This window comes from Caretta caretta, chromosome 8 (genome assembly GCF_965140235.1).
Source record: "Caretta caretta isolate rCarCar2 chromosome 8, rCarCar1.hap1, whole genome shotgun sequence".
Lineage (NCBI taxonomy): Eukaryota > Metazoa > Chordata > Testudines > Cheloniidae > Caretta > Caretta caretta.
This window is the reverse complement of record NC_134213.1, coordinates 51,316,230-51,343,019: the sequence shown is the minus strand read 5'-3', so window position 1 is coordinate 51,343,019 and position 26,790 is coordinate 51,316,230. Positions and strand designations below refer to the sequence as shown.

At 52.8% G+C, this 26,790-nt stretch overlaps 1 protein-coding gene across 2 annotated transcripts in view; it reads right to left on the bottom strand.

Moving 5' to 3' along the window:
* Positions 1–26,790, bottom strand: part of BRINP2 (BMP/retinoic acid inducible neural specific 2) — a 51,828-nt gene that overhangs the window by 22,071 nt on the left and 2,967 nt on the right. Inside the window, exon 2 of one of the 2 annotated variants that reach the window (XM_048859741.2) lies at positions 5,383–5,695. In XM_048859741.2, coding sequence (XP_048715698.1) covers positions 5,383–5,621 — 239 coding nt within the window. In that variant the 5' untranslated portion in view covers positions 5,622–5,695. Of the gene's footprint in view, positions 1–5,367; positions 5,696–26,790 lie in introns of both variants that reach the window. The other variant, XM_048859740.2, reaches the window with a different exon arrangement.

Here is a 26,790-nt window from a genome sequence, read left to right as displayed (position 1 = left end):
CACAAATCAAGAAGGACGTTGATAAATCGGAGAGGATTCAGAGAAAAGCAATGAGAACGATTAGAGGATTAGAAAACATGCCTTACAGTGACAGACTCAAAGAGCTCAATCTATTTAGCTTAACAAAGAGAAGGTTAAAGGATGACTTGATCACAGTGCATAAGTACCAGCCTGGTGAACAAATATTGGCTAATGGGCTCTTCAATTGCGCAGAGAAAGGGATAACAAGAAGTGGACGCTAGACAAATTCAGACTGGAAATGTGTGTATTTTTAATAGTGAGGGTAATTAAGCATTGAAACAACTTCTGAGGGGTAATGGTGGATGCTCTATCACTGGACATCTTTAGGTCTTTGGGTGTTTTGCTAAAAGCTCTGCTCTTGGAATTGTTTTGGGGGAACTTCTCTGGCCTGTTACGCAGGGGGTCAGACTAGAAGATCACAGTGTTCCTTTCTGGCCTTGGAATCCAGGAATCTGCAGGGTTGGAATCCTTTGCTCCCCAGCATAGATCTCTGCCGCTGGAGCTGATGGAGGAACTGTAGTAGTAGTAGTAGGTGGATAGCAGTATTATTAGCCTCTTTCTGGACCAGCACTAGAAGAGGGGGATGGGACAACTTGCCAGTAGGTTCACAGCTATTTGCTGACAGCAGAGAAATGATATGGTTCAGGAATCTTGGGTTCCATTCCAGGCTCTGGAGGGGTGTGTGCTCCAGTGGGCACAGTCTTTTCTGCATCTGTTTCCACACCTCCCCAAGCTTGACTGTTCTGTACTGTTCCCTCCAATCTGTCCCTGTCCCAGTCCTGTTTCTTCCCCACTCCTGGCTCCTGATTCCAGTTCAGTTTGCCCCACATCGCTAGTCCCAGTCTCCACTCTCAGGCCTCTCATTCCAGTCCCAGTCTCCTTGCCCAGCCAGTCTGAGTCCACCTCTCTCAACTCTTCATCCAGTCTGTCTCTCTCCTCTGGCTTTAGCCTCCAGTCAGCCCCTGCCAACCTGCTCACCTTCCCTGTTCCCAGTGGCTCTCTGACCCAGCTCATCATCTGATCTCAGTTCCCCCTCACACCTACTGGTTCCCAGTCTCTCCCTCATTTCCTTCCTCAGCTCCAGTCTTTCCTGGCTCCCACTCCAGTTTCCTTGCCTAGCCACTCCCAGCCTGCCCCCACCCCCACCCCAACTACCAGTCACATTTCCCCTCCCCTCTAGTCCCAGTCTCCTCCCAAGGCTCCTGGTCCCAATCTACTCCCTCAGGTCCGCCTCTTGTCCCCTCTGTATTCGAACCAGGCAGCTGCCTCCGCCATGGGGGGTAGGCCCAGCAGGGAGGTCACAGAGAGCACAGGGGAGCCCAGATCCCTGCCCTCGGTTCCAGTGCCCATTCTGGCTGGGCCCAGCCTGTGGCAGCCCAGAGCTGCAATTGCAGCAAAAGTCTTGCTCGGCCCCAGGTTGGCGCATGCTCAGCGTGGATGAAATCTTCAGGGAATTTACCTTTGAAGTACTAGCCAGTCTCTATACAGTACCTCTAGGGAGGAGGGGGTAGATTAGATTGGTCTCCGTGGATTCTGTGCTAGCTCCCATTGTGAGGGTTGCTTGGGGTTTGTGACACAGACTCCTGCTGGTTCAAAACTAAACAAAGACCCACCAGAGTCCTTTCCCATAGGCCACCACATTGTTCCTGGGGTTATGACTTTGGGCCGCCTCTTACCACAGTCTGCCTGAGGGCTGGGGCGGGGGGAGTCAGTTCCATCACCCCCAAGCCCATGTGCTTCCCAACACTCCTGTCCATTTACTCCAGATGTCTGGGGCGAGCCGTGGCTGAACCAGGCAGGAAAATAGGCCCTCAGAAGAGCTTTTAAGGGTGAAATCCACAACCCTCTGTGCAGGAGACCAGCCCAATGCCTAGGCACCACTGAAGCCTGAGGACTTAAGCAGGGCTAAAAGGGAGGTACAGGCCCTGTCCGTTTCACCCCCCATGTGAGGAAGTCAGGGATTCCCTGTGCCAATGGGGAATCCAGCTGAGCTTCCAGCGGGTGACCAGACAGGCACACAAAACACCACCCAGATTTCACTTCCCCAACAATTTTGTGCTCATGCTTTCCCAGTGAGCAATGTCCTCTCCAATAGCCACACAGCCCTGTGTCCCCTACCCTCTGTACATTGGTGCTAACAAGCAGCTCCCTTCCCCACTTCTGTCACCCAAACGCCTCTGGCACCGCAGTGACAGCCGTGGCAGATTAAAGCGGAGTTTTCCAGATGCCAAGAGCAAGATGTTGATTGCCTTCAAATAGTCATCTTTTTCTTTTCTTTTCTTTTCTTTTCTCCTCCCTATCCCTGCCCCCAGCAGAGCCTCTCTCTGCACCTCACAGACTATCTTTGTTTTGGCAACCTGCCTCCTCTCCAGAACCTGCTCTTCTGAAAGGGTGTAGAAATTAACCCTTTGTGTGCGGCGGCAGGTGAAGATGCCTTGTCTCTTCTTTCTCTCGTGGAGGAATCCTGTGAGCCGCCTGGGTTGCACTCGGACAGAATGGGGCAGCCTTTTCCTAGTCGCTGACCCAAGGCTAGACTGGAGCAAGGAGCCATCTTTCCCCTGCCTTGCGTCCACCATGCAGGGGTCAGGAAGAATTGCAGCCCCTGTGCTCAGGACAGTGGAAGGAGCACTCCCTCCTACCACTCCTGGGGACATGGAAGGGGGAAGCCAAGGCTCCACTTCCCCTCTTCACTGATCACTGGAGCTGGCTGGGCAGATGGTGGGGGGAGTGTAGGCTAAACCATTCTAAGAGATGGTACAGGGAGGGTGCATGTGTACCCATGGAACGAATGGGGCTCTATGTCCCCCTCTAGTGGCTGCTCCACATCAGAGGTTAATGGGCCTACCATAGCCTCTCATGCTTTTAGCTTTGGGGCTAGGGTGATCAGATGTTCCGATTTTATAGGGACAGTCCCAATTTTGGGGGCTTTTTCTTATATAGGCTTCTATTACCCCCCACCCCTTGTCCCGATTTTTCACATTTGCTTGTCTAGTCACCCTATCTCAGGCTGAAACCCCAAGTTGGGGAAAGGGCTGTACTTTCCCAAGCCACAATCTCTCCCTGAGGTAATACAGCTCCAGGCTGCCCCTCAGTGCAGGCCATTGTGCCAAGCACCCACCCTGGCCCGTCACTGAGAGAATGACATGCTAACAGCCTTTCTCTGCTGCGCACAAGGGTGTTGAAAGGTTGCAGTCTGGGAGCTGGCAAAGCACTCAGGGATGCTCAGATGGCCAGGCCAGAGACATAAAAAGTGGTGTTGTTAGAGCTATCACTGTTTTTCCTGCCTATAAAATGATCCAGCCCTTTATCAAAGCCCATCACGCTGCCTGACTTGCTCCTGCAAGACTCGGCCCCACAGGCCCTCTCTGACATAAGCTCCGAGAAGAACCTGTCCCTGTTTGCTCTACATATGCAAGCAGGATGGCCTATAAATAGCATGTCTATCCCAGCGCTCTCTGAAATCGCAGTAAGGTCTGACGGCATCACGGGGTTATTTGTTTTTTTTTCCTTTCTCAATCACATTTAGCTTTGGTTCAACCTGCTTGTGCACTGAGCTGCCTGCTCTGGATTCCAAGGCCTGGCTCGCTACTGCACCCATCAGAATTCATCCTGCTCCTGCTCTAGAATCAGCTCTGTGCCAGCTGGTGAGGTGAATGACACTGAAGCCTCACTGATTTGCACTTGCTGGCCCAGATTATGCTGAGTACAGTGGAGAGGGGGAGGAGGAGGGCTTTTGGGAGCCAGATGTGGCCAGTTACAGCTTCCTAAATCTCTACCCCTGGACTCAGACAGTTTAGAGCAGCATCAAACTGCACCAGCTGGCTATGGCCCCATAGAGATCACATGGCAGCTGGAAACTGCCAAAGGACTAGGCACATTGGGCACTCCACTTGCTGCTTCCTTCCACTTTTACATTGACATGCCCTCTGCACTACTAGGGATATCCCCGAGAAAGCCTGGAAGGCGGTTTCTGCTCCCTTGGCATCCCCTGATCAGCACCCAAGGACGGAAGATCTGAGAATCTGGGCTGTTAGCGTTATTTATTTCTAGTACAAGAGAGGCTAGAGGCTGAAACTGAGATCAGGGCCTCACCATGCCCAGACCCGATGCACCTCAGGACGAGGACTGGCTCATACTGTGGGCCGCACAGCCTGGCTTAAAAGCTCATGTCTGACTGGGACAGGATTTGCCCGAGTTAGTGACTCCGTGAGTAAATGAACAAACACAATACCTAAAAACCCACCCTGGGATCTAGCATCCCCAAACAGGCTTTGTTCAGTTATTTAGACAAAAGGGGTTCAATTATGCATGACAATATTTCCTTGTTAACTAGTTCCGCCTCTCAGCCGGCTGAAGCCCCAGGGTGGTCAGCGGAGTAACGCAGGGAGGTTAGCAAAGGTCGGGTGTATTTGATTTGGAAACTCCTTGGGCCTAATCCAGCCCTGGCTTTAATGAATTTGATCCTTTCTATTTAAACTGCAAACCCAGGGCCAAATACCACTTGCAGACGTGTGTGTGTGTCATTGAGAAGGGCAGAATTTGGCTCACACTGAGTGAGCCTCTTGCATTATCCCCAGTGGTAACGTACGAATGCGCATCAAAGCAGCAGAGTTGGGAAAGTGGTTCCTGAGGATTTGCCGGGATTTGTTTGCAGTCACCCAGTCCATGGCAGGGGGAGGGGAGGAGAGTCACCCCATGGGGGCTTATGTGGGAATTAAGAGGTGAAAGGCACTCCTATCTGAGCAGATCTGTTATATTCAACTAGAGGACAGCAATGCACACACATGCACATACACACGCTAGCTCAGGGGTGGCCAACCTGAGCCTGAGAAAGAGCCAGAATTTACCAACGTACTTTGCCAAAGAGCCACAGTAATACGCCATCAGCTCCCACCCCCGCTCCCAGTGCCTCCCACCAACCAGCAGCCCCAACAATCAGCGCCTCCCCCTCCTCCCCACGCCTCCCGATCAGCTGTTTCGTGGTGTGTAGGAGGCTCTGGGGAGGAGGGGGAGGAGTGAGGGCACGGCAGGCTCGGGGGAAGGGGTGGAGTGGGGGGCAGGGCCTGTGGCAGAGCCAGGGGTTGAGCAGTGAGCACCCCCCGACCCATTGGAAAGTTGGCACCTGTAGCTCCAGCCCTGGAGTTGGTGCCTATACAAGGAGCCTCATATTAGCTTCTGAAGAGCTGCAGGTGGCTCCGGAGCCACAGGTTGGCCGCCCCTGCGCTAGCTTGTCATATTTGCCTTCCCCACGCTGTCTCTCTTTTCTCCCCTCCTCTCCCCGCGCGTTCACCTCGCCCCTGTAGAGAGACAGCCTCCTAGGGAAGGAACACCAGCTCCCCCTCTCACCTGTAGATCCTGTACCTGGTGGTGAAACCCTGCCGGTAGCGCTCGGCGAAGTCAGTGTATTCCTGAGCTCGGTGAAATGGTCCCCGGTCGGTGAGCAGCCAGTCCAGCGGCGCCTGGCCGGGGGAGGAGGCGGCGGCATGCTGGTCAGGCACCGGGCTGGCAACGGTGGCCACTACTAACCCCCAGCAGCACAGACTCAGGGCCGATGCCCATGGGACCATCAGCCGGAGCCCTTCAAACTGCTGCCACCTCATGCTTCTCCTGCGCGGTTGGCTTCTTCATTCTCTCGCCACTCTCTCCCCCTCAGTGCTCCTCAGGGCCTCCAGCACTGCAACGGCATGAGGGGAAGGGCATTAGTGAGAGAGACCGACAGCCAGAGAACCCACTGGTAGCTTATGTGCTGTTACGCTGGGTACTGGGGAGAAACACATAGCGGCACATAGCTAGGTCCGAAACCCATCGGTGGCTGTTTGTTCTACCCTGACGTTAGCATTTGTCTGCGTGTTTGGTGCTGGATTCCAAAGTCCTCTCTTTACCAGAACAGCTACCACATGGGCAATATCAGGACAGGCTTGCCCCATGCTGTCCCACCAGCTTAGCTCAGCTCTGATCTGGAAGAAGCAGCTCCCATGAGTATGGGAAATTCCTTCTCCATGACCTGTTCTGGCCTTGAGCTGTGGCCGCTGACCAGAGCGCCCCGGGTCTCGGCTATGGGATGGTGATGTAGGTGGGGTAGAGAGACACAAAGGGAGAAGGTGCAGGGCTCTAGGACAGAGGGCAATTCACGAGGTTTGGGGACAAAGCTGCAAAATGCAATACCACTTTGACAGATTCCAGAGGGTGTCGGGCATGCCACTCCCCCCAGTTTCATCCAGTTCATTAAATGCCCTGCCGTTTGGCAAAAAGGCAGCATCGTATCTGGGAAATGTTTGCTGTTCTCCTCCAGGCCCCCTGCTGATGGTGACCTTCCAAGATGGGCCTGGCCCAAAGATAGCTCCTTGTCCATCCTGCCGCAAGGCATTTTTGCAACGTGTTGCTATGGATGTGACTTCTTGGGGCAGCTCCAGTGGAGATTTCTATGGGCTTCCATGGATTTAGGATCTGAGACCTAGCGTCTCATCTCAGGGTGTGCATCTAACCCCGAGGAGTCATAGCTACTTGCTTGAGGACCAGTTCCCTTTAGCATCACTGTATCCGAAACCACGCCCGGCTGCTACCTTGCTCCTTAATTGTGTGGCACCCTTCCCAACCCTCCCTCCTTTGCTGCATGGATGCTCCTACCCACTGACTGGACCTGCCATGCACACAGAGGAGTGGACTCATGTGCTCTGGATGGGGTGCACAGTCCCAAAAGCCACTATCTAGTATGTGCTCGCTCTGCACAAACCTACTGCGCCCAGCTTATTCCTTTGGTCCAGGGTTCTTATTGCTGAGGAAATGAAATGCTCAGTAACAGCAAGGGAAACAATTTGTCAGCATCGCAGTCCTGACTGCCAAATCAACTAGACAAACAAACAAAAAAAAACCAGACAGCCGGAAAACCAAACAAACCAATAAACTGTTGAAGAAACATGTATCACTTCCAACCAAGGTCAGAGCTCTGCAAAGCACAGCTTCCATTTAGGCACCAAAGTGGTGAGAAAACTGGGCCAGGAGCATCCCTCTGTGAGTGGCTGGGTGGCAAGTACTTTGTAAAGGTCACTCTCAAGGAAGGGTGCTAAGCACTTGACAATTTGGTCCTGGGCATCTTCTTTTCCTGGGGCTGGTACCTGATGTCCAGTCCAGGCAGGCAAAGAAATCCTCTTTCACAACCATTTCCCAAGTGCATTAGCACATAGAGAAGGGCCCCTTTATCTGTCTAACATGGCAGCCTGTCCCTTTAAGGGTCAGCTGGCCCTCTCCAATTAGCCCCCTCTGTGCCATAATTAGCTGCCTCTCCTTCTGAGGAGGTGGGACTAATGGGGCCATTTGTGAGTATGGTGAATAGCTGTGCTTTGTAAAGAGAGAGAGAGAGAGAGAGCACAGTTGGGGGAGCAAGCTGTGGTAGCAACTGCAGAAAGCAGGTATTTCTGGCAGGGTGTGCCACCCACAGGGTGCAATGGAGGTTCCTGGGAGAAGCTTGTGGGCTACATGGGGAGGAAGGCAGTGGGGGAAAGCTGCTAGGAGAGAAAGAAGCCTATGGGGAGAAAGTGCCCTGCTAAAGGAGCAAGAACTCTGCAGGCCTGTGGGAGTAGGGGTAAAGAGCAGGGAACTCCAATGAGCAATAGACTGCGAGAGAGACTCCAAAGGAAGCATCCTGGAATCCAGCTTTCTCTAAAGGAGACAGAAAGCCTTCAATATAGCCTAGAATGGGCTTAGTTCTCTGCCCCGAAGGTGGGTGGAAGAACAAGACTTCTGTTATCCTGGAAAGGGCCTGAACTTGAAAGGTGACCTGGCTGGAGGGCTGGGCCCCAGGAGATCCAGGCTGTTGGAGAACCAGCTTGGCTGACAACTAGGTGGTGCTGAAATAGAAGAATCCCTGCATTCCTGTGTCCTGATTTGAGGGGTTGCTCTGGTGGTGAGTACCCCCTATTGCAGTCTGCCACTAGTGGCAGCCTTTATTTACACTGTATTGGTTCTGCCCATAAGGGATCTGATACTGGAGCAGTCTTAGTGAGAGACCAGAGTCTCCCATCCATCTGGTGGCTGGCTGGGTCAGCATTTTGCTCATAACCAGATCTGACCTCAAAGCAAGACCCTCATGGCCCCTTGGCAGGGAGTGACCCAATAAGGGGCATCCTGTGGTGGATTCAGGAGGAGGTGTGGTGAACCTGTCTTCTTACCTCGTAACAGATATTTCAGGAGGGATTTGAGTGCCCACCCGGAATGGATGCTCGGTAGGAGCTTTGCTTTGTGAGTCAGCGTTTCCTGCTTGCTTGATTGGAGGCGGGGTTGGATGAAGATGGTGAGTTACAAGGTTCAAGGCCTTCTGCTCAGCAGAATCTGACTGTGGATACAGCATTTTCTTCCTTATTAGGAGTTTTTCTCAGGCAGAGAGGACTAAAAATATCTACAGAACAAAGATGAGTTCAAAGTCCGCACCAACACTTTTGACTTGGGCTTTTTTTTAAGCTGAAATAAATGCAGGGGTGTAAAAGTACATAGCTGGAAGCACTTGTTGGCATGTAGTTAGGCGATTAAGGAGGCACTTGCTGGCCATGCCTGAAGTTGCTACTGTCACAGTGATGGCAAGTCTGCCAGCGGGGGAGGTTCTAGCTCTGGAACAACCTTACAGAGGAATCCAGACTCTGACTGTCTTTAGGAAACACTGCAAGGATGTCATCTTTAGAAAGCCTTTCCACTGTAAGTGATGCTCCCAATTCAAACACTTTTTAATCCAATCCCCCTTAAAAAAAAAACCCTAAGCCAAGCAGAGTTCTGACCCAGTAAAGCAAGAACTGCCGGAGACTCCATGAAGTCTGCTAGGGGCTTTGCTATTGATTTTACGTGGAAGCTGCTGAGATAGGGTTTTCAAGGCAATTCCTGCTTGCTATGGCTCATCCCCGTGCTCTTGTTATGGTGCCAGGAGATTTTGACCAATTAAGCTCAAAACAACAAGCCCCCGTCTGCACAGCTGCTTCATGTCTGTCTTTGGGCTTTTCCAGAAGGTGAAGTCAATCTAATTGGTAGATGACCTCAAACTGTAGATGCAACAAACACACAGGAGAGGAGCAAACATCAAGTAACCTGGGCAGATTAGTGGCTAGGGGAAAGGGCTAGGAATCGGGAGCCTTGGTTTTCATCCCTGGTTCTGCTCCCAAACTAGTGTGACCTTCGCCAAACCTGTTCCCTTCTCTCTGCCTCCGCTTCCCCCATCTTCTGACTTACAATACTTCCCTTCCCCTGGAGATATATGCATGATATATGGGTGGCAGGAGACAAAGGGATTTTGGGGACCAATAGAGCAGTGTCCCACCCCCTGAAAAAGGAAATAAACAGAACAGATATCAACTGGAGCCATCAGATTCAAGGGAGTTTATTTACAACCTGCCTCCTTAATACTGTTCTAATGTTTGGGGTTTTTTTTCCTGTCTCTGAGCATGTGGGATTGGAGTTGGAGGCTGGGAGGGGGAAGCGTCCCTGGCGAAGAGAGGGGAATCTTTCTTTCTCTCTAGAAGTGGCCCACACCATGTAAGGGCTTTTGATCTACTGTTCTAGCAAATATGTTCCCCATCAAAACCATCTGGGCAATGTGATATTAAGAATTATTTCCATATGTTTAGCAAACTTCCTTGTGAGTCATGAGCAACATTTACAGCAGGCAGATGCTCGAGCTCGCCCAGCTCTGCCAGTGCCTCTCACTCCTGATCCGAAACCCCACTGATATGCCAGTCCTCGGCCCCCATGCAGCTCTAATAATATGTCTCCATTATTACCTGCAGCAGCCCTGCCATTCCAGTGCCAGGCCCTCTCGCAGCGCCACTAATGCATGTCAATCCAGACCAGCAGCATCCCTCTGCGATGCGTCCTGGGCCTCCATTCAGCTCTGCTAATGCATGTCAATCGTAGCTTTCAACACCCCCTGCTAATCCAATTCAGGGGCCCCAGGTAGCTCTTCTCATGAATCTCAATCATGCCTTGAACACCACCTGTTGTTCTATCTCCCCCCCGCAGCTCTCTGTCTTCACACTTCATTTTTGCCCTGCAGCACCGCAGCTCTCCGAGTACAAGGCCCCTCACAGCTCGGACAGTGCTCACCAATCCGGACCTGCTGTTCCAGCCTTGGGCCTCGTCTGAGGAGGGGTGGGGTAAAGGACGGGTCGACATCTGAACAACGCGTAGCCAAAGGAAAGATTTCCAGGGCTTTGTCACTGCAGGTCTCGCTTTCACAAAATACCTCAGCTTCCCCTGGTGTAAGCACAGGGGCGGCTGGAGGGAGCAGTGGAGGTGGGAGGACAGTCACCCTCCGCACACAGATGGCTGTTGTCTGACAACCTACTGCATGTTGTTAAACGTGGAGAAGGGCTGAATCTCTGGCCTCCCACCAGCTTCTCTGGTATTTTCAGCTGCCCATCCAGAGGATAACCTCCTGGCAACGCGCTAGCAGCTGACAAACTGCCCTTTCTCTACTCCAGCCGCCTGGGCCAATGCCCACTGAAGTCAATGGAAAGACTCCCACTGATTTCAAGGGGCTCTGGATCAGGCTCTGTGTTTACTATCCCTTCCTCCTCCTCCCTCTCTGAGGGTCTGATCCTGCGCCGTGCACTCTGAACACCCACTGACTTCAGTGGGATGTCCTAGGCGCAGAGCACCTCTCCGGATTGGGCCCCTCTCTGGGGAGGAGGTGTTGAGGGAGGAGAGCGCCCTGGCCAAGAGTCAGTTGGCTCAGGGCTGTTCCCCACCATTGTGGCACCAAACCTCAGAGGTGGGGACTGGACTGGGGGTTCCCCAGAGCTGGGGCAGGAGAAGTGGGGAGGCCCAAGGAGGAGGGAAAGTCAGACGGTGGAGCGAGACCAACACTGGGAAGATTCAGGGCAACTAAAGATCTTGGAGCACCTCATATGAGAGAGAAGCAGGGACCTCTGGAGGAGAAAAGGAGGGTGGGGCTCAGGGCCTCCAAAGGAGGAGAGGGATCAAAGGTGTAACAAGGCTGGTGCCTCCTAGACATGTTTCATGGCAGAAGGGGGAGCAATCAGCAAAGATGGCTCTTCCTCTCAGACGTGGCTGATTTACAGTGAATCCTAGCACTTTCTGATTCTCTCTTTCCAGCCTGGAAGCAGATTCTTTCCCAGTGGCCCAGTGAAGGTTTGGGGGGAAGGTGTGTTGTTCCTCAGCCCTACAGGCCTGGTGGAGCTATCAGACATAGAGCTGGACTCAATTCTTGCTCGTGTACGGTCGCACAAATTGTTCGCTACCTTCCAGTGGCAGGATCTTCCTTGCAGGGGGTGAAGCATGAGCCAGAAAGAAGCTGGCTTTGTTTAGGGCTGGAGTGTGAATGCCTTCATTGCTGGCAAGCCGTTACTGCCAATCTCAAGTGCCCAACCATCATGGGTCAGGCCCAGAAGGCTCATGACCCTGGTTTAAAATCAGGAGATTGAATGAAAAAAAAATCAGTGGGAGGTTCTTTCTTTGCACCTTTGGGGTGCATTCTGGCCATGTGGTCAAGCTTTTCTCCTCAACCAGCAGGGCTAGAAACTTCTTATTGAAAGGGGAGCCGCAATTCCCCCATAATCACCTGAGTCTACTGGGCCTTCAGTTACTCAGATACAGCCAACTGGCGTCAACGCTCATCAGTGTAAGAGGCTGACGATTGGCCTTTAGGGATCCTGGGCAGAGGTTGAGCGGTTATCTCACACACAAGTCCCTTTTCCTTGTCAGTTGAGCAGATCTGGTTATGGAGTCACAGGAAGACAATAAACGGCTGGTTGGCCGGTTAGGGTTTTTTGAGTCCCCTTTTAGAGCAGGGCCAAACTTTAAAAGACTCTGGTTTGGGTCATCCCTGAAATAGGTTGGATGTGCACTAGTGAATGAGAAACAGTTGGAGACGCTGGCCTAATGGATCAAGTCTCTGTCTCATATTTGAAAGGTTCTGAGCCCTGGACCATTTTGCAAGGTGTAGCTAGGAGTAATCTACCCTAGGCTTTTCCATAGCACCAAGTGCCAGAATGAAATTAACCAAGGCCCTTTTTTGGCCGAACATCAGGAGGCTTTCCAAACTGAGAGATCTACTGGGCTGTATATAGTCTCCCAAAGGAATTGGCAGAGACTCCGTTGCTGGTGATTTCCAACTGTCTGGGTCAAAACACTGGAGAAAGGATTGTATAGGGAAATCCTGCATTGGCCCCCGAGGATCGGACTGAGGAGCAAATACATCAGGTGCATCTCTTATTTCTATGGTTCTAGGGACTGATTGCCCCTCTGCAGAAATAGGAAGTGGCTGTGAAGCTCTGACTCCAAAATGCTATAGAGCTAGAACTGGACGCGTGGCACCAATTCACCTGCTCCGATTCAGTCGCCCAAACCCTTCTGTTGCTGTCAAGCTCTGGCTGCTGTCCTCAGTGCCCCAGCCTCATGCATGTTGCCTGGGGCCGCTGCTCTTAGGAATGCCCGGGGACCCACGGCAGGCCTGTTGCCCTAAGGCTATGCAGACACTGCACCCAGAGAGTGCTGCCAGGGGAAGGCTCCCTCCAGGGCCCATGCTTCACCCTGCTGTTTTGCTGTCGGTTCTGCATGCGCAAACAGGGAGCGGTTATCCCCTCCTCCAGGCCTGCACTGAGCTCCCCTGGCACTGCTGATGTACCTGAATGGAAAATGTAACAAACAATTCACTACAGTGATCATCTCTCCCCTGGCACCCAGCAACAGGGAAGAGGAGGAAGTAAACCTACAAGCGACCGTATATGGCACTTGCAAGAGTCCCATAGCTACTCCAAATTCCAGCTCTACCCGGTGGCTTTTAATCTTTAAACTTTTCAAAGGGAACAGCCAGATCCCCTAAATGGAATCAGTGGCAGTCAGGGACCTAAATACTTTTGAGGATCTGGGCCTGAGAGACTGGGGGCTCGTTCCTGTGAGATGCTGACTTCAGTGGAGACTGTGGGTGCTCTATCAGCGAGATGGAGCCCTTGCTGAGTAAGGAGTGAGCTGGGACCAGAGCTGTACTTGTGACTGCCCTCCAGGGCGGTGGGAGCTCCTGTCTCTCTGACACTCACTGTTTTCCTGGACTTAGCTGCAAAGCCTCTCTTGTCCCTTGTGTCCGGCTTCTTTTCCTCCTCCCCAACCATGACATCGAGTGACAGAAGCGTTCCAGCACTGAGCGCAACTGGCTGGGCATCAGCTCCTGTGACCTGCTGGCCCTGAACTCTGGTGGTGTGGTGGCGTGTGTGTTACACAAACAGGGTCATCCCTGTTGGAGAAGGGGATACAGAACAACTGAGCAGAGCAGAGCCCAGGCGATCTGGAGGCTGCTAGATTCCCATAGGGGTTTTGGGCTCTGTTCTCCTTTCATTCACACCAGGGAGGATCGCCATGATACTCTGGTGTGACCTCAGCCTAACTGGAAGGAGAACCAGGTGCTCAGATTATAGTGGCTCTGAGCAGTAATTAGAGCAATTCCCTCTCTTTTCACTGCCCTGCTGACTCCTTGGTTGGGGCATCAGGTTTGCACCCACCACGTAGCGCTGTGCATGTACCAGAGTGACTATTAACTAGCTGATGCCCTGTGACAGCTGTGAGCTCTTTAACAAGCTCGCAGGCTCTCCCTTTCATTAGCTGGGATCAGGGCGCAGAGCCGTGGAGGGGAAATCAGGGCTGTGTCCTGCAGTCTCGGACTGAGACAGACAGGCAGAGTATTCTCACATAAGAAGACACTCCAGTCTCCCCAGCATCTAGTCTTGCAGTGCTGCATCCAGGAAGGATTGTCCAGTGGTTAGGGCACTAGCTGGGGAACTGGATTCAATTCCCTCTCCACCACAGACTGCCTGCCTACCCATGGGCAAGTCCCTTAGCCTCTCTGTGCCTCAGAGCCCCATCTGTACAACAGAGATCCTAGTAGGACTTCAGAGAGGCCCTGTGCTGACTTGATTGCCTAGCTCCCTGCTGCTAAAAGGTCTAGAGCCACCAGTACCCTGGTTGCACCTATGCTCCTCGCCCGCCACATATTTTCATGCATTCCTTGCTGTTCATAACACAACATGTGCTGTCGCTTGTGGAACTGGATGCTGTGGGAGGCACGTGGGCAGAGCCACTGGCACCCAATGGCAAGAGATCTCCATGGCATTCCAGCGTTCCCATAAAGCAGACAGCACCTTTTCCTTTGAAGGCAGAGATGTTCCTCGTTGCGTCTCCCATGCCTCCCCCTCGCAATATCTCAAACAGGAGAGGCTGCCGGTGTCTTGTCCGGGACACGTGGTGTGACACTGAACTGGGTCCAAAGTGCAGTGGGCTGTGATTATGCTTGTTGGCGGGCCTGATCCGAAGCACACTGAAGTCACAGGAAAGGATCCCCTGGACTTCATTCGGCTTTGGGTCGGGCCCTGTGAGAACTGTTTCTTTGCAGAAAAGAATTTTTTCTTTCCCCTCCCATCACATGCATGCTGGTTTGTTACTGCAGAGCGGTCCTGGTGCTGGGTTGTGTGGGCTGCTCTGATCCTGCTGGCAGGCTGCTGGGCACCAGGCAGTTGGATTTGGTTGCTTTGATTGGGGCAGGGGGAGAAGGGAAGGAGTGCTGAGCGTGTTGAAAATGCATATAGAGGCACTCTTTCTCTCACACGCACACTCACGTGGATGCTTTACCCTAGAGAAGGGGAGGCAAATTTTGGGCTTGTCAATACCTCTCTTTGATCCTTTCTCTGCTTCTCAAATCGGTTCCCTCACAGAATATTCCTCCTATAAATGGATACTCTGGGTATGAGACTTTACGTTAGGGCAGCTTCTCCAGGGGTGTCTGTGGGCTGTCCATGGCCCAGAATGTCTGCAGTGCTGAGTGCAAGGGCTCCTCCTCTATCAAGCTGGGTTTCACAAGGGGCAGGGTATAGAGGAACCAGAATGAGGGGCAGAATTGGCCCTAGTGGGTGAAAGTCCCTTCTTACTACAGCATACTCTCTCAGCCTCATAGATCGAAGCCAGGCGCTGCACATCTTCCAGGCTGCTGGTTAACACACACCTTCAGGTAGACTGCAAGGACAATAGAAATTAGAGCTTGAAAACACTATTAGGTCATCTTTCTCCCGTGGCTAGCGCGCGGTGGTTCCCTTTGCTGCATTCTCCAGTGCTTTGTCTAACCCAGCTTTCAAATGACTCAAGCAACAGGACTCCAGCTGCTTCCCTCAGGAGCCTAGTCCACGGTCTAATAGACCTGACTGATAGGAAACGTTTTCTGATATTCGCGCAAAATTTTCCTTTGCTTAATTTCATCCCATCACTTCTGCTTTTACAGTGTCTCTCTCCCTCTCCACCCTGGGGCCAGATCCCTGGCTCGTGTGAGTTGGCATGGTCCCACTCACATCAGGAAAGCTACACTGGTTTACACCAGCTGAGGATCTGTCCTGCCGTACCTAACTCTGTGTATGGATTCCTATATTATCTGTCCCCAGCTGCACATTCTTCCTTGACACAGTGAGATGCCCATCTGTTGTCAGAAAGATGCCCCTGGATTAATTTTGATGCTCTGTCACTGAGACTTCAACTGCCCTGGTCCCCAGAGGGGGTCTGTCTGTCTTGGAAAAGGAGCGGGGAGGGCTGCTGGTGTCTGGTGGCAGGAGGCATTCCTCCAGTGCCCCCCCCCAAAAAAAAGGGGGACCGGAGGGACCTGCCAGCTCAAGCAGCCTAGGTGCATCTGCTGGCGAGATCTGGGCTGGCTGACAGCACCGGGTGTGGGTCAGACAGGACAGAAGCAGAAAGGAACGAGCTGGAGATAGGGAGGGGAGGGGGTTGGGTATTCTCAACAGAGTTGTATGCTGTGTTTACATGGGTCAGAGCCCATGTGCGTGTATAGACAGTATTCACACCAGCTCCTGTCAGCAGGGCCCATGTTAGCAAAGTGACCACTGGGGGGGGGGGGGGCGTCATAATCTTCCCCCCTCTGCAGGGCCAAAAATGGGGGCAGCTTTGGCCAAGTAGAAGGCAAGGCTGGGGTAACTAGGGCATTTACACAGCTGGCTTGGAAGTCCTGACCACCAGCTAAAGCTGCCCTCCCCATGCATAATCCCTGAGATATGGGAGGCAAGGGAGGTGAATCAGTGAGCTGGGCAGGCTCAGAGTGTTTGTACCTCCTGCAGCAGTAGGGGGCAGTCTAGTCTGACACCTCTAATGGCTGTGGGTTGGGGCACCATAGCCAGGACCGATGGGATCAGTAAAGTCAGAGGCAGCAGCTTAATCTAACCCCTCCCACTACCTTTTCCTGCCATACACTTTTGCACCCTCAACACATGTGTGCACTGAACACTCACCGACTGTCCGATCAGTGCAAACTGCACCCTCGTTTGCTCTGCCATGCTCACCCCTGTCCCCTGAGCTTGGTGAGTTCACAGCTGAATGTTGTGCCAGAGTGCCATCTGTGTGTGCCAGGCTGCGCTCTGCACCATCTGGCCCAGAGCATGGGAACTGAGGGCCCATCTCCATCGTGGAAACACCCGCATGGGGATGGAGGAGGGGGATGGTCCTAGGCGCGGTTAAACCGTGGTTCAGAGTCCCGTGCGCCATGGAGAGCCTAGTGCTACTGGGAGGGAGATGGACAAGAGGGATCATCCCACCTCTGTACAGCTGGGTCAGAGACATCCGCTGGGGCTGGACCCTGTATTTATCTGGGTCTCTGAACCACGTTACAACCTCGGAGCTGGATTCTCTCTCAGGAGATGGTGATCTGGATAAGAGGTAAACCACACAGAGGATCCTTACAAGAGCCTGTACTACCACGTTCCTGTGCCCGAGAGAACAGGCCTAGGAGGCGCAGGGTGGGGGACAGGGAAAAGAAGAAGTCAGATCTGAAGAACCTCCCCCGGTTCACCTGTATATAGTCTCACCACCTCTTACAATATCCTGTGGTTCATCAGAGCCACCCTATCTTCACAGTCCAGAGGCATCCCAGCTTCGCAAGCAGGAGAGAGGAGGGAACACAGCCCCAGGGGGATTGCAGCCAGTGTAAGATAGGGGCATGCAGAAAAGCAGGGACCTAGCTACATAGAATCATAGACTATCAGGGTTGGAAGGGACCTCAGGAGGTCATCTAGTCCAACCCCCTACTCAAAGCAGGACCAATCCCCAATTTTCACGCCAGATCCCTAAATGGCCCCCTCAAGGATTGAGCTCACAATCCTGGGTTTAACAGGCCAATGCTCAAACCACTGAGCTATCCCTCCCCAGCAGGGCCATTGCCTTGCATCGGGGCCATGCTGAACCTGTGGCCAGATTTGTCAGGAGGCCTTGTCTTGCCCCAACCTGAGGTGCCCCAGGTCGTGGGCTGATGCAGGTAGATTACCATGGGACACAGCAGCTGGGGATGATCACCACCACGTTGATGTCACAGGGCTCAAGAGCCCTGGACCCATGATGTGGGACAATGGGAGATAACACAGCGTCCCTGGGCTCGGAACAGGAGCCAGTGCTAGCAGGTGGATCTGTTCGGGTTCAGCAGAAGGGACCTTCCACTTGAGCACTCTCTCTGCAGGAGGGTCCCCCCTCCCCAGGAGCCAGGCTCGGAGACCCGCAGCAGGAGGAAGGAAAACGATACAGAAAATATCTCGCTGTGCTGCTTCCTTCTCTAGCGGTGGGTGACAGATGGCACATTGGCCGCGGTGCACACACAACGAGGGGCCTGGACACGAGACCGCACAGCCAGGCACGCGGAGAGCATGGGGTCGGCTGGGGCGCAGAGCGCCTCAGCCACTTCAAACAGCGCAGTGTAATGCGACGTGGCACCACTGGCCCCCAACTGCAGTAGCAGGAGCGGCTGCCATTCAGAACTGGGTCTATGCGCGCGCTGGGGGCGGGAGACCATTTGCTGGGAGCTCTGCTGGCTCCACACCCCGGGCGAACTGTCTTTCGCTTGCCTCAGTACTAAAGATGCCCACTGCTTCAATATGGACTATCCCGCTCTCCCGCCTTCAAGCTCTGCTCCCGGTTTCAGGGCTAGTTTATGCCGGAGACGAAGGCAGACCCCGGAGATGAGGCCCTGCCTGGGTGTGTGCGTGCACCCATGTGGCTGGGTGTAACTTTGTCCATTCACATGCATATGTCCTGTGTGGGTTTGTGCAGGGGCAGGGAGGGTTTGTCCTGCGGATGTGCTTGTCTGTTTAGGTGCTGTTTGTCCAGCCCTGTGCGTTTGTGTGTGGGTGTCTCACGTCTCAGCACGCGTGCATGGACTCGGGCGTGTGGTTCCTAGAGGGTTCACATGTGTATGCACATTAGGTTTCCCTGTGGATGCCTGGCTATTGAGTCAAGGGTGACCCGATGTCCTGATTTTATAGGGACCATCCCGATCTGCCGGGCTTTATCTTGTGTAAGCACCTGTTCACCCCCACTGCTCATCCTGATTTCTCACACTAACTGAGTCTCCTTAGTGCCTAGGAACCATCACTGAACCCAACACCAGAGCTTATGGTTCAAAATATTTCTTTGACCAAAACAATGGAACTTTCCATGGGAAATGTCTGATTTTGATGATGGATTTTCGTAAAAAATTCCTGGAGTTTTCAGGCTCCTGATGCATAGTAGTAGTTCCCCCCCGCCAAAACTCTCAAAGAAAAATTTCAGTAGAAATGAGAAAGTGTTTGTCCATTTTTTCATGGGAACAAAGTCCAGTTCCTGAGCAGCTCTGCCTAACCCTGTTCTGGCCCCTCCCAGCCATCCAGTGCCCCCCTTCCCTGCAATTGATTGCAGGTAGCTGGCTTGACGCCTCTGAATCCACCCCCACTTCATCGCACAAACCGACAGCCCAGACGAAGCTTGCTCTGAGATAGAAGCCGGGGAGGGGGGCAGAAATAAACCATCACCCACTGGCTGGCAGGTCAGTATCACTCACTGCCCAAAAGGAGTTGCCGAGATGGAAATGCCTCTTGAGTCTGGGGTCTCTAGTCCTGCCCCTACGAGCCCGCAGGGAGGAGGGGAGATGGCAGATGCTGGGAGGCAGGTGGAGTTTGAGAGTACAGCCAGCAGCTAGATGAATAATAAAGGCACCTTGCTCACATGGGTAGGTTTAAGGTGAGAAATAACAGGATTAGAAAGATTGTTAAACTGCTGAGTCCTGCAGATGTGAATCACAAACCGCTTTCAAGCTGCCGGGCTTTCTTCCCTGCAGCTGCTAATTCATCTCTGCTTTGGGGAAAGGGAAGGAACGACTAAGCAGGGGGCGTGTGGTCAGCTAATAAGTAAGTGGAACAGCTGGGGCTGCAGAGGCAGGGTGGGAGTGGGGAGAGAGCATCAATATTTGGGATGGGGTGGTGGCGGCAAATAAACTCAGACAGAGGCTTTTGCATCAAATCTCTGCTTCTGATTCCCACACCCCCCCAGCAGCACTGGTTAGTGTAGGAATGTGAGGGGCCCCTGTCGGAAGCAAGGACTCATTGGGCCAGGTGCGGTGCGTACACATGGTGAGAGACAGCCCCTTGCACTAAAGAGCTTGCAGTCTAGACAGGATGGTCTAACCCCCTCTTTGCAGATGGGGAAAACTGATGGGAAGAGATGTTATTTGCCCAGGGTCATGCAATTAATCTGCAGCTGATCCAGGCATGTTCCCCTGATTTGCCTTCCAAGCCAGTGTCTTAACCTCAAGAGCCATCCTCCTTTTGCCTCTGGCGAGACAACCACCTGCTGCTGAAGGGCCTAGAGCTTCCAGCCCGGAGAGGAGGGGGTCAACCCAAGTACCTTGTCACAACCCTCAGAAACAGAACCCGGAAGCTTGTTCTGTGGCAGGTACAACACAGTGCACAGCTAAGCCATCCCTGGAGGTGTGCAGTGTAACTGTATAGCAGGTGTAGTTCAATTATTAAGACATTAGCTAATTGTCAGGGACATTAACATTGATTTTGTCAGGCCATGTACATTTTCCAGATCACTTTCTGCAGTAGATTAAATATAATTTAAAGCAGGGCCAGACACCTTCTGAAACTCACCATGGGCCAGATCCCCAGCTGGTACGAATCGGCATAGCTCCATTGATTCAATGCAAATCTATACCAGCTGCGGATCTGGCCCCTTGGCTTCAATTCTCTGTTTGTTCAAGGGGCTGCAAACTGCACTCCCTACACCAGTGCCAGCTCCTGCATCCCACGGGTACTGTCATCCCCTTGGGATTCCACCTTCCAAAGGAGTCCTACCAGCCCAGGTTGTCCCATGCGCACCTCTGAATAGGGGGACCAGACGTCCTAATTTTATAGGGACAGTCCTGATTTTGGGGGCTTTTTCTTATATAGGCACCTATTACCCCCCATCCAGATTTTTCACACTTGCCCTCTGGTCACCCTAGCTGTGAATCAGTGCTGCTCCTCCTCAGCCAATGGTCTGGGTGCTGTAGTAATTGGCTCTCAGCACCCTGGCAGTGTGCTTTCCTCCACCACACTCCCTCCTTCCACCCACCCCCAGCCCTGGTAGATTTTCTATGTTGCTAGAAGCCAGAGTAAGTCCTGAGTGAATCAAGCCCAGCATACGTGAAACACATATTCAGGATAATCTTATCCCATATTTATTTAGCACAGAGCAACTCAAAGCACTTTATAGGCTGGGGGAGGGGGAAATGCAGCAGATGTTTTGCAGAGCAACATTATGCAGAAGTTTAGGATGTACATGAAAACTGTCTCCAGTTGAAAATTGCAGAGGGAGTCTGAAGGAGGTGTAATTACCAGGATGGGAATTCAGCCCTCGCAATTTGGGGCTGGACACAGCGCCCCCAAGCACCATGCTGGGGCTCTGTTTCAGAGAGAAAGTTGCTATCTACTCAGTCATCAACTCTATTTCCTGCAGTATCCTCGGTTTACCTTAGAACTCTAATCCCGCTCCCCCAAGAGCCAATGCTGTGCTGGTGAGATGTGATGAGACGTGCCATCAAGTGGTCCGTTTTCAGATGGGCGGGTGTGGGGATCTCATGAAAAGTTCCAATTGATGTTAATGGGAAGAGGGGAAAAGAGAGCTGGTCTGGTGGATACAACGCTAGCCTGAGGCATCGAAGCTCTGGGTTCAAGTTCTTGCCCAAGGCCACACAATGGCACATGGAGAGAGCAAGCCTCTCTGTGCCTTCGTTCTCTGGCAGTGGGGCTAACGATGCTGGGTTGTCTACCTGTAGCGTAAGGGACGCTCTATTCCTGTGTTTGTACAGTGCCTGAAGCAACAGGACCCAGATCTTGGCAGTGGCCTCCAGATTCTACCCTACTGCAAGCACTATTAACAAGGCACCTGGCTAACTCTGGCACCTGGCTAACTCCCCCACCTGGGAAGATATCCTCAGGAGTTCTTCAGGGACGCGTCTCCCTTAGACCAGTCAAATACAACCTCCCATCCCCAGTTCTCGGGTCACTGCTGAGCCACAGAGCCAAGCACCCCACTCACCACCAAGGTGCATTTCTCAGCACAGGGTGCTACAGCGCAGACTGAGAAAAGGTAGCAGGATGGACTAAAGAGTCAACAGATATTGGCTTAAGCTGGGTGCTGTAAAAGTAAGGGACAGTCTCTGCCCCGAAGGCTCACAGTCCACCCAGACCAGCTGGACGCAAGGTGGGAGGGGACAGGGAGGCGGAAATGACTTCCCCAAGGCACACAACAGCTCTGGGACAGAGTCAAGAACAGAACTTCATAAGTCTCCTGATCCCAAGGCCCTTACCACTAGCTCACGCTGCCTCTCAAACTCTTATTATTGTTGTTATGGTGGTTCCCAATGGCATGGGGGAGAGGTCCCGTTGTGTTGGGTGCTGTGGAGATCTTTATATACTAGAACACCAAAAAAAAACACCCAACAACCCCATGATAAAAGAACAGTAAGGCTGCCAAATGAAGCTCTCAACACTTAGAAAATGCCAGAATTAAGGGTGCCTATACAACCTTAACTCTGTCCCCTTCTACGTATGAAGGGTGACACAGTCTTTAATTACATGGTCACATCTGTTTTAGCCGCAGGGGCTGCAGTAACAACATCGTATCACTCTGTTTTCTGGGATACAAGCCCTACCCCATCCATAGCTTGGTCAGCCAGTGTTTTAACCTACTCTCTATGCCACCCCTGGTGTTTAACTAGCACCGCACAGAGCCCCTGTCCATGTACGGGGAGTGGTACCTGCCCCCTCATTCCCCTTTGCACGGCACACTGCCCCAAGCACAGGAGCCCGTGGGCCTTGCTTTCAAAGGTTCCTGCACTTTAAAAACCAGACCTTGCTGCAAAGCAACATGGAGGAAGTGGGAGGAGGCCGAGGGAAGGGTCAGCCCAGCCCAGCGCCTGCTTTGAAGAATCGGGTCACAGAACACCATGTTCTGCCCCCTTTGCTCCCATCACCTTGCCTGTTCCCAGTGTAGAGTCCTGCACAAATCCGAGTGAGCAGAGCAGTGCCTGGGCTTGCCTTCTTGCCAGCCCACAGACGAATCCCACAGCAGGGGAGCTCAGTACAGCAAACTCCCCTCTCCCCCCACCCCACCGATCTAGTCCCTGTGCTCTCACTCCAGCCCCCAATGCCCTGGCCTTTCTGATCCCCACATACCCCCCTTGCCCACTGCTCAGTTAACTACCCCCCACTAGCTGCTGATCTCCTTCTCTATCACTCCAGCTGCTGCAGGCCCCATCCAGCTCTCTCTCCATCTGCTCAAGGCCCTGCCTCCAACTCCGCTCTCCTCTCCCAGTCCGCCCAGTACCCTGGGTCGCTCTCCTTCTCCCTCCCTGTGCCTGACCACGATTTGCAGGTTTAAGGGGCCTGATTTCCATGTACTCAGCGCCCCAGCTGGGACCCAAAGGGCTCCGTCCTGCCCGGTGCTGAGCCCTCTGGCTCCAATCCAGCACAGCACTCGAGCACACAGGAGTAGTGCCTGCTGGAGTCAATGGGACTTAAGCACATGCCCAAAAGCCTTGCTGCACTGGGGCTTGAGTGCTCAGCGCCTTTAGAGTTGCCGCCTGTCCAGGTTTTCCCATGATCGGCCCTTTTTCTAGGTAGCTGTCCTGGGAAATCTGTATGTCTTCCCAGGACATTAAACACCCCAGCGTTTGCCAATCGCATCCCCTCTGGCTCTCATGGAAGAGGGAGCTCTGGCTCTAGAGTGTCTGGGAGCCACGGGCATGGGGCGGCTCAGGAAACTTGGGGGGCTGGCAGCACCTGGTCACACTGCACATGTACCAACTGCAGGGGTCACGCTGGGCAGAAGCAGGTTGGATCCAGCTGGCAGTGCATACTGCTTGGTGAGGTCGGTGCCTGGGGCAGCCCAAGGAGCCCACAGGGGCTGGTGCCCTCTCATAGGGCTGGGACGGGGAGATGGTGCCCTGCGTGGGGAGCCATCAGTATACAGGGGTGTATGTGGTGTGGGAGGCAGGTGGATGTCCTGGTTTTTTGTATCTCAGAGGCAGCAGCCCTATGTGTGGGATCAATCCCCCCCGCGCCCATGGGATCCAGCTGCAAACAGCCACTGCACTCCTGGAACTCACGAGGGCAGATCTCACAGTAGGCCAATCACCTGATTGCCTCTCAGGGAGAAGAGCTCTCCCCAGCCAGCATGTCGCAGGTGGAGGGGAGCGGCTCCCTGGCCTATGTCTCTAGGCTGCACTCCTACTCTGCCTTGAGACATGCCAGGCCTGGGTTCAGGGAGCTCTCCCTGTGCTTGTCTCCTTTAGGTGGCACAAGGTTTCCTTCCCACCCTGTGTCCTTTTTGCTGTTCTATTTCTCTGTAGCTCCCCCTAATGAATCGTTAGGCAGCACAGTTTACTGCTCTGCAGGTATCATACACAATCTCCCACGGAAGTGTCAAGGAATCATTGATCTCACTAGCTAATGGAAACTGCAAGCCTGGTAACCATGTGCCCAGGCCTTGCACAATGGGGAATTCATTGGGCCAGTAAGCATTTCAGAAGCACGCTGCAGGGTGTGCAATTATCCCAACATTCACACGTAGGCATCATGCTTCAGGAACTCAGCCATCTGCTGTGAACCTTACAGCAATGTAATGTCTTACGTGCATGCCACGCCTTCCATCCCAATGCACTTTGCAAACTTAAAGGGTCCATATCATTGGGCCATCTGGATATGTTTTACCTCCTCCTGTTACAAGTCATTCAGAGCAGTTCTAGGCCTGGGTTATAAAGAAGGTCAAACCAGATGATCACAGAGGTCCCTTCGAACCTTATCATCTATGAATCGACTTCTGATGTGCTTTAATTCGGATGACAGAAAAATGCATCCTCCTTTGTCTTTGTTTGCTTTGCCTTTGGGTACAGGCTGTGTCTCAGCCAACATTCAAAAATCATGAATCATGGCCTGCAAAAATCAAGAGAGTGGCTTAAAAATACGGAGAGTTTATGTTTATACAAAGATAGACGGAGTTCTCCTTGTTCGGAATCTACTTTTTGAGCCTTTAGGGTTCACACTGTCAAGCTTTTTCTTGCCACCAGGAGGGCTAGAAACATAGGCTGTGGGTGGGGGGGGGAGGTTAACAAAATAGATCTGTTTTAAAGGAATGAGATTGTTCATGTCACCACAGGAGTCTGGGAGCTGGGGATTTAAGAAGAATGGTATATAATCTGCTTCCCCTGTTGTCTGTGTGGGTTTTCCTCACAGCCACAGGGAGGGGAAAACAGGATTGCAAAACCACAGTCACGGGCAGGGGGCTGAGGGGCAGGGGCCGGCCTGAAACTGCTTTTAACCTGGGCTGCCTGGGTTTCCGGTTGATCGGTGTCCCTGTAAGCTGATCTAAAGGGTCAGATTCACCAGAGCTGGGGATTCACAGGTCCCTGCACTGGAGCCCCCAATGCTAAGAGGGTGGTTTAGAGGGCAGCTGGCAGGATTGCTGCTTGCCCTCTTATGGGACTCACCCTGGGGGAGGCCAGTGTGAATTCCCACAGTGGCTGCGTAGGTGTCCCGCTGCCAGAGGCTGTTGAGAGAAAACGCTTGATTGGTGCACTACCTAAACAGGCCCCATGGCTCTGGCCGGTTCCTCTTTTTGGGGGCCACTGCTTGCCACCAGTGCTTGGCACAACCGTATGCCTCCCACAACTTTCTTCCTTGGTGTATTTCCCCACCCTCGGCTCCTTCTGCCGAGTCTGACACTGGTGGAAGCTGGCATAAAGCCAGCGTGAGCCTAGATGGCAGCCCATGGGCAGGGGTCATCTCGGGGAGTGGCATGCTGCAGCTGTCTAGCCGCACCCCCAACAGACAACCTGAGCAGTTTGGGGCAGGGAGGGCACACAAAGGAAACAGCCAGGGGAGTTGAGGGGGGTGCGACAGGCTGGACGGCGGGACACGGAGCTCAGTGACACCTCTGAAAGGCAGGTGGGGATCCCTCACCACCACCACTGGTTCAGGCTTCAGTGTTATGCCTCATCTCTGCCTTTGGAGGCTTGGATGGGTTCAGCTTGGAGTGAGAGGGAAGAGTGACACCCGCTGGTTGATCAGAACCACAGTGGGTCGCACGCTGGGCTTTTCCTAGGATTGCTCTCACCCAAGTGCTGGCCCAACCTGACCCACCTTCGCTTGTGAGAGCCGACAGGATAAGATCACAAGGCGCTGTGTGGCTGCAGGCAATACAATGCTCCTTATAACGTGGCTGACTACATTTCCAGCTGCAGATGGTACATGTTTCATTTAGAAAAAGAGGCGAGAGGTGCAGCAGACCCACACAGGTACAGCATGCGCATGGGTTTAAGGTCAGAATCTCCACTAACAGATGCTTCAGGGGAGCTGGGTATTTTAGCTGTTAAAATCAAGGAGGCGGCAGTATCTCTTTGGGAAATTAACAGCGTGGCTGAGTTTGACAGAGCTGTTTAAGTGGAGCATGAGCATGCCCAGGTCCCAGTGAAATTAGCCGCTCTCTGGCTCCGAGGTGAAGAGATATGAAGTGCTACGCACATTTTAGTGTGGGGATGGTGTGAGCAAATATTTACCAAGAAGCCATTCTTTTCATGTTGGCCGGTGTTGACCGATGCACATCAGCCAGGCCCCGGGCAGGTGTCGGCCAGTGCATGTCAGTCAGGGGCTGGGCTGACTGGATTTGATCGTTCAGCAGTGAAATCACTGGCAGACAGACTGGCTGCTGTTGCATTTGGGGTTTCATTAGAGGGATGTGTACTGTGACACTTCTTACACCCTCCTGTCCCAGAATTTTCCATACAGCCCAGTACTCCAGTAATTTCCCAGTCTATCCCTGTCTACTATATTTTCTACAGACCATCAAATATTCACAAATACTTATCCTAGATCCCAGGATCAGGCCTGCATCCCAATTTCCCAGGGCTCTGCATCCTACTAGCCTAGCATTTCTCTTAGATCCCAGCATTCTTCTACATACAAGTACCCTAGAATTGTCTCTCCATGTCAATATCTTTTCCAGGTCCTTTTCTACATCCCACCATCCTTCCCATGTCCTCGTACTTTATATCTCCCCTACATCCCAATGTGCTTTTTGTACCCAGGTACTCTTCCTTTATCCCCCAACCCAAATACCTTTCCTCCTTCCCAGTCTCCTTTCACTGATGCTACACTCTTCCTCCCTATAGATGGTGCCGCTCATCAGCACCGGATGTGAATGCCCAACAAACAGTAAAGAATGACTCCTCCCGGCGATTCAGGGAAGTGTGATTATCCCCATGGAACAGATGAGGAAGCAGAGCCATAGAGAACCCAAGACCCAGATCCTCAAAGGTATTTATGCTCCTATCTTCTATTGGTTCTAATATACATTAGGAGTCTAAATATCTTTGAGGATTTAGGCCTTTGAGAGTTGCCCATTGTCACAAAGGGAGACTGGGAGAGCCAGGAATTGAACCCACAA